Genomic DNA, 8451 nt, shown 5'->3' on the forward strand with positions numbered 1-8451 from the left:
TGATGCTACTATTATGGTCTACTATTATGATGCTACTATTATGATGCTACATTATGGTCTACTATTATGGTCTACTATTATGATGCTACTATTATGGTCTACTATTATGATGCTACTATTATGATGCTACCATTATGGTCTACTATTATGATGCTACTATTATGATGCTACCATTATGGTCTCCTATTATGATGCTACATTATGGTCTCCTATTATGATGCTACATTATGGTCTCCTATTATGATGCTACCATTATGGTCTCCTATTATGATGCTACCATTATGGTCTACCATTATGGTCTACCATTATGATGCTACCATTATGGTCTACCATTATGATGCTACCACTATGGTCTACTATTATGATGCTACTATTATGATGCTACCATTATGGTCTACTATTATGATGCTACTATTATGAAGCTACCATTATGATGCTACCATTATGGTCTCCTATTATGATGCTACCATTATGGTCTACCATTATGATGCTACCATTATGGTCTACCATTATTATGCTACCATTATGGTCTACCATTATGATGCTACCATTATGGTCTACCATTATGATGCTACCATTATGGTCTACCATTATTATGCTACCATTATGGTCTACCATTATGATGCTACCATTATGGTCTACTATTATGATGCTACCATTATGGTTTACTATTAAGATGCTACCATTATGGTCTACTATTATGATGCTACTATTATGGTCTACTGTTATGATGCTACCATTATGATGCTACCATTATGGTCTACCATTATGATGCTACCATTATGGTCTACCATTATGATGCTACCATTATGGTCTCCTATTATGATGATACCATTATGGTCTACCATTATGATGCTACCATTATGGTCTACCATTATTATGCTACCATTATGGTCTACCATTATGATGCTACCATTATGGTCTACCATTATGATGCTACCATTATGGTCTACCATTATGATGCTACCATTATGGTCTACCATTATTATGCTACCATTATGGTCTACCATTATGATGCTACCATTATGGTCTACTATTATGATGCTACCATTATGGTTTACTATTAAGATGCTACCATTATGGTCTACTATTATGATGCTACTATTATGGTCTACTGTTATGATGCTACCATTATGATGCTACCATTATGGTCTACCATTATGATGCTACCATTATGGTCTACCATTATGATGCTACCATTATGGTCTACTATTATGATGCTACCATTATGGTCTACTATTAAGATGCTACCATTATGGTCTACTATTATGATGCTACTATTATGGTCTACTTTTATGATGCTACCATTATGGTCTACTATTATGATGCTACCATTATGGTCTACTATTATGGTGCTACTATTATGATGTTACTATTATGGTCTACTATTATGATGCTACTATTATGATGCTACCATTATGGTCTACTATTATGATGCTACTATTATGATGCTACCATTATGTGCTACTATTATGATGTTACCATTATGGTCTACTATTATGGTGCTACTATTATGATGTTTCTATTATGGTCTACTATTATGATGCTACTATTATGATGTTAATATTATGAGGCTACTATTATGAGGCTACTATTATGATGCTACCATTATGTGCTACTATTATGGTGCTAGTGGGCAAGGCAGCATGGGACTCACCATGTCCCACTGGATGATCAATACCAACAGACAAACAGGAAGCTCTTTCCCTGAAACCACTGGTTGTTAAGCAGTGGCCCTGTTTAATTTCAATACTTATTTAAAAAAGGTTTGCCGATACCGTGGGTGCAGTTAATATTGGTAGTAATATGGTCAGACAGTTTCTTAGCCTTCAACGTTTAAATGTGAATGATCTCTTTAGCTCCATGTCATTTCCTGCCCTGGGGTTAATTGCTGTTGGCCCCACCAACACACATCCAACCCTACAGTGACCTCATCACTCATACCCCTAAAGAGCACCACCGTGGCAACTGGGGCTGATTGAAATCTTGGGAGGGAGAGGAGAGGTGTGATTGGCAACATGGAGGGATTGGGACAAGAGGTAGGTGGGAGGGGAGTTGGGGGGGGGGGGGGGGGGCGTTGAGAGCTTAACCTCCTCCCACCACCCTCTCTTTTTCCTTGACTGGAGAGGAGGGAATGAAGAATAGAGGGAAGGAGAGAGAGAAAGAGAGAGAGAGAGAGAGAGAGAGAGAGAGAGAGAGAGAGACTCAGTGCCCCTAAACACAATGAGACACTGCAACAGCTCATTGTTGGTGCCTAAATGTTTAATGAAAAAGTCTTATTTGTTTAGAGCAGGCCCTTCAGGTGCGCATTAGACTAACTGTAGTTTAATGATTTAGTAATGCCAGGGAGATAGAAAGGGGGGAAAAGGCAATAACACACACACACACACACACACACACACACACACACACACACACACACACACACACACACACACACACACACACACACACACACACACACACACACACACACACACACACACACACGAGGTAATAAAGGAAAAGGGGTAAGATGCCGACCATGTGAGACAGAGGGAGGGGGGCTGAAAGAGAACATGAGAGGGATGAAAGAGGAGTTATAAAGGTGGTGGGGGCGGGGCGTTTGAGAGGCTCTCTCTTTCCACTCCCCTGGTCTAATAGACGTCCTCCGTCCTCCGTATGATCAGGCCAAGCCACAAAGGACTCGTCTAGAGAGCCCTCAAACTCAACTCTGGACCTCGAAGCCAGTTCATTTTTACATTGTTCCCCTCTAATCAGGGACTGATTGACTGGAGAGGAGGGAATGAAGAATAGAGGGAAGGAGAGAGAGAGACTAATCAGGGACTGATTTAGACCTGGGACACCAGGTGGGTGGTATTAATTATCAGGTAGAACAGAAAACCAGGGGTAAGAGTTGAATACCCCTGCTATAGAGAATCCCCTTCATCCCTAGTCCAGCCCTCCCTCCTGACTCTAGTAGACAAACCCCTTATAGGATTGAGGCCATGGTGCTGAAATCTGTATTGCTCACCTGCCAGTCAATCCACTACTGTGGCAAAAGTGGTCAATCAGGTCCCCTGGGCTGGCAAGAAGACATAGAGCCAAGCACATACATACATACAATCAATCAGACAGACACATCTATACCTTTAGAGGCCTGTCATGGTCTCCACTGCAAAGGGAATTCAGGGAAGTCTTGAAGGTTTTCCACACCGGGTTAAGGTTGTTCATAACAGTCTGTGAGTGAAACAGGAAAGAGAAAAGTAAGTAAGCTAAAGTAACAAGGTCCTGCAGTGCCTAGCTCCATTCCCACTCCCCAGGTGCGCTCATTTGTTGACTTCTGTAACCGTAAAAGCCTTGGTTTCATGCATGTTAACATTAGAAGCCTACTCCCTAAGTTTGTTTTACTCACTGCTTTAGCACACTCTGCCAACCTTCTTCAAAGGGGGTGACACTCTAGACCCAAATTCTAGACCCAAACAGATTACCGACCATTTCGAATCCCACCGTACCTTATCCGCTATGCAATCTGGTTTCAGAGCTGGTCATGGGTGCACCTCAGCCACGCTCAAGGTCCTAAACGACATCATAACCACCATCGATAAGAGACATTACTGTGCAGCCGTATTCATCGACCTGGCTAAGGCTTTCGACTCTGTCAATCACCGCATTCTTATTGGCAGACTCGACAGCCTTGGTTTCTCAAATGATTGCCTCGCCTGGTTTACCAACTTCTCTGATAGAGTTCAGTGTGACAAATCGGAGGGCCTGTTGTCCGGACCTCTGGCAGTTTCTATGGGTGTGCCAGAGGGTTCAATTCTCGGGCCGACTCTCTTCTCTGTATACATTAATGATGTTGCTATTGCTGCTGGTGATTCTCTGATCCACCTCTACGCAGATGACACCATTCTGTATACTTCTGGCCCCTCTTTGGACACTGTGTTAACTAACCTTCAGATGAGCTTCAATGCCATACAACTCTCCTTCCGTGGCATCCAACTGCTCTTAAATACAAGTAAAACTTAATGCATGCTATTCAATCGATCACTGCCCGCACCTGCCCGCCCGTCCAGCATCACTACTCTGGACGGCACTGACTTAGAATATGTGGGCAACTACAAATACCTGGGTGTCTGGTTAGACTGTAAACTCTCCTTCCAGACTCACATTAAGCATCTCCAATCCAAAATTAAATCTAGAATTGGCTTCCTTTTTCGCAACAAAGCATCCTTCACTCATGCTGCCAAACATACCCTCGTAAAACTGACCATCCTACCGATCCTCGACTTCGGCGATGTCATCTATAAAATAGCCTACAACACTCTACTCAGCAAACTGGATGCAGTCTATCACAGTGCCATCCGTTTTGTCACCAAAGCCCCATACACTACCCACCATTACGACCTGTACACTCTCGTTGGTTGGCCCTCGCTTCATACTCGTCGCCAAACCCACTGGCTACAGGTTATCTACAAGTCTCTGCTAGGTAAAGCCCCGCCTTATCTCAGCTCACTGGTCACCATAGCAGCACCCAGTCATAGCACGCGCTCCACCAGGTATATCTCACTGGTCACCCCCAAAGCCGATTCCTCCATTGGTCGTCTTTCCTTCCAGTTCTCTGCTGCCAATGACTGGAACGAACTGCAAAAATCTCTGAAGCTGGAGACTCATATCTCCTTCACTAGCTTTAAGCACCAGCTGTCAGAGCAGCTCACAGATCACTGCACCTGTACATAGCCCATCTGTAAACAGCCCATCTATCTACCTACCTCATCCCCATACTGTATTTATTTATTTATCTTGCTCCTTTGCACCCCAGTATCTCTACTTGCACATTCATCTTCTGCACATCTGCCATTCCAGTGTTGAATTGCTAAATTGTAATTACTTCACCACCATGGTCTATTTATTGCCTTAAATTACCTCATTTGCACTCACTATATATAGACTTTTTGTTTTCTTTTGTTCTACTGTATTATTGACTGTATGTTTTGTTTATTCCATGTGTAACTCTGTGTTGTTGCATGTGTCGAATTGCTATGCTTTATCTTGGCCAGGTCGCAGTTGCAAATGAGAACTTGTTCTCAACTAGCCTATCTGGTTAAATAAAGGTGAAATAAAAAAATAAAAAATTAAAAAATGTATGTATCCGTTTGAACAAAACGACTGCTGGTTTTACCTCTGTTCTGTGCACAAGCTGTAGCGTGTCGTCATCGTTCATCCTGAAGATCTCCAGGAAAGGGTCTGATTTGCTAAAAAAGTCCTGCACAGAGAGATACACAGTGGACTTTCAGAAATACATCAACTACTATCTTAATGCCATGCTGAGGGATTGCAATATTTCCCTCCCAACCGCTTTGGCCCTTAAAACTGTGAAAGTGGTCAATAAAATACCTAACGTTGTTGTGAGGAAGATGGTTGCCATGTTGTCCCTATTAATGCGTTTATCAAAGTCAACAACACACTGAGGTCCTCTACAAACGCTCCTGTATGTGTATAGGTCATTTACATGGAATATATATTATACATAGAATATACTGTACTGACATCTATCTAACTCTCTGCCACTATATCTCTTCCTGAGAGGCTGGTCTCTCTCCTTCCTGTTCAATGATTCATAGAGCTGAGATGCAATCTGTAGGAGGGTTATCTCTGGTAACTCCCTAGACGGGTGCCAAAACTCCTGAACAGCTAAATTAGCTGAAGAAATACTGTAGCTCATACATAACTCCAGACCCTGAGGTTATAACTCGTTACAGTATACAGCTAAGATGCCTTTCAAATTGTCTTGGTACTTTTGACTAATCTAATAAGAGCAGCACTGAGAAGTAGAAAATCACAGATTGTTTTGGACAACAAATAGAAATGTAAAATTGCAGATTGCATTTCGAAAACACAACTCCTCAACATCATGACAAGGTTATTTCTGACCATGTCATCGCAAATTGTCTACAGTAAGATGGCGGCATAAGAAATGGCAGCCGTTTAACGTTTTGTTGCATTATTTGAAATTTATTTTATGATTCTGCCACCGTGTCTTACAGCAAAAAAAGAGCTTCTGGGTATCAGGACATGGATCGCTCACCTCGGATTAGACAAAGATTTTTTCTTCAACAAGCAGGACGCACAGGATGTACTTCAGACACCCGACAAGGCCAAAATCCCCGTCATTGGAAAGAGAAAGAGACGCAGGTATAGAGGATCCGCCAACGCCGAGTGGGAAAGCTGCTGTTACCATCAGTATTACTTGCCAACGTACAATCATTGAACAATAAATTAGACGAGGTACGATCACGAATATCCTACCAACAGGACAACAAAAACTGTAATATCTTATGTTTCACCAAATCGTGGCTGAATGACGACATGGATAACATTCAGCTGGTGGGATATACGCTGCACCGGCTAGATAGAACAGCACACTCCAAAGACGAGGGGGGTCTATGTACATTTACATTTTAGTAATTTAGCAGACGCTCTTATCCAGAGCGACTTACAGTAGTGAATGCATACATTAGTAAACAACAGCTGGTGCACAAAATCTAAGGAAGTCTCTAGATTTTGCTCGCCTGAAGTGGAGTATCTCATGATAGTGTTCATCTATATTTTTCGTGGCTGTTTATTTACCACCACAGATGGATGCTGGCACTAAGACCGCACTCAGTCAGATGTATAAGGTAATAAGCAAACAGGAAACTGCCCACCCATAGTCGGCACTTCTAGTGGCCGGGGACTTTAATGCAGGGAAACTTAAATCGTTTTACCTCATTTCTACCAGCATGTTAAATGTCAACCAGAGGGGAAAAAAATTCTAGATCACCTTTACTGCACACACAGAGACGCGTACAAAGCTCTCCCTCGCCCTCCTTTGGCAAATCTGACAATAATTCTATCCCCCTGATTCCTGCTTACAAGCTAAAATTAAAGCAGGACGCACCAGTGACTCGGTCTATTAAAAAAGTGGTCAGATGAAGCAGATGCTAAACTACAGGACTGTTTTACTAGCACAGACTGGAATATGTTCCAGGATTCTTCCGATGGCATTGAGGTGCATCTAGGATGTCATCCCCACAGTGAAAGTACATACATAGCCAAACCAGAAGCCATGGATTACAGACCACATTCACACTGAGCTAAAGGGTAGGTGCGGAACTCTAACCTGGAAGCTGATAAGAAATCCTGCTATGCCCTCTGACGAACCATCAGACAGGCAAAACGCCAATAAAGGACTAAAATTGAATCGTACTACACCGGCTCCGATGCTCATCAGATGTGGCAGGTCCTGCAAACTATTACAGACTACAAAGTGAAGCACAGCCGCGAGCTGCCCAGTGACACGAGCCTACCAGACGAGCTAAATCACTTCAATGCTCGCTTCGAGGCATGCAACACTGAGGCAACACTGAGGTAGCCGATGTGAGTAAGACCTTTAAACAGGTCAACATTCACAAGTCATGTGCTGACCAACTGGCAGGTGTCTTCACTGACATTTTCAACATGTCCCTGATTGAGTCTGTAATACCAACATGTTTCAAGCAGACCACCATAATCCCTGTGCCCAAGAACACGATGGCAACCTGCCTAAATGACTACAGACCCGTAGCACTCAAGTCTGTAGCCGTGAGTGCAAGGCTGGTAATGGCTCACATTAACACCATTAGCCCAGAAACCCTAGACCCACTCCAATTTGCATAACGCTCAAACAGATCCACAGATGATGCAATCTCTATTGCACTCCACACTGCCCGTTCCCACCTGGACAAAAGAAACACCTACGTGAGAATACTATCCATTGACTACAGCTCAGCGTTCAACACCATAGTGCCCTCAAAGATCATCACTAAGCTAAGGATCCTGGGACTAAACACCTCCCTCTGCAACTGGATCCTGGACTTCCTGACGGGCCGCCCCCAGGTGGTGAGGGTATGTAGCAACACATCTGCCACGCTGATCCTCAACACTGGAGCACGTCAGGGGTGTGTGCTCAGTCCCCTCCTGTACTCCCTGTTTACCCACAACTGCATGGCCAGACACGACTCCAACACCATCATTAAGTTTGCAGACGACACAACAGTGGTAGGCCTGATCACCGACAACAACGAGACAGCCTATAGGGAGGAGGTCAGACACTTGGCCGTGTGGTACCAGAATAACAAACTATCCCTCAACGTAATCAAGACAAAGGAGATGATTGTGGACTACAGGAAAAGGAGAACCGAGGATGCCCTCATTCTCATCAACAGGTCTGTAGTGAAGCAGGTTGAGAGCTTCCTTGGTGTCCACATCACCAACAAACTAGAATGGTCCAAACACACCAAGACAGTCGTGAAGAGGGCACGACAAAACCTTTTCCCCCCCAGGAGACTGAAAAGATTTGGCATGGGTCCCCAGATCCTCAAAAGGTACAGCTACAACATCGAAAGCATCCTGACTGGTTGCATCACTGCCTGGTACGGCAACTGCTCGGCC

General features: G+C 43.5%; 1 protein-coding gene across 2 annotated transcripts in view; it reads right to left on the minus strand.

The window, feature by feature from the left end:
* Nucleotides 1–8451, minus strand: part of LOC106574097 (copine-4) — a 104922-nt gene that overhangs the window by 41465 nt on the left and 55006 nt on the right. For both annotated transcript variants that reach the window (XM_082960117.1, XM_082960115.1), the window contains exons 6-7: nt 5162–5245; nt 3130–3219 (exon numbers count right to left, since the gene is read on the minus strand). In XM_082960117.1, coding sequence (XP_082816243.1) covers nt 3130–3219; nt 5162–5245 — 174 coding nt within the window. The remainder of the gene's footprint in view (nt 1–3129; nt 3220–5161; nt 5246–8451) is intronic.

This window comes from Salmo salar, chromosome 02, assembly GCF_965601325.2.
Source record: "Salmo salar chromosome 02, fSalSal1, whole genome shotgun sequence".
Classification (NCBI taxonomy): Eukaryota; Metazoa; Chordata; class Actinopteri; order Salmoniformes; family Salmonidae; genus Salmo; species Salmo salar.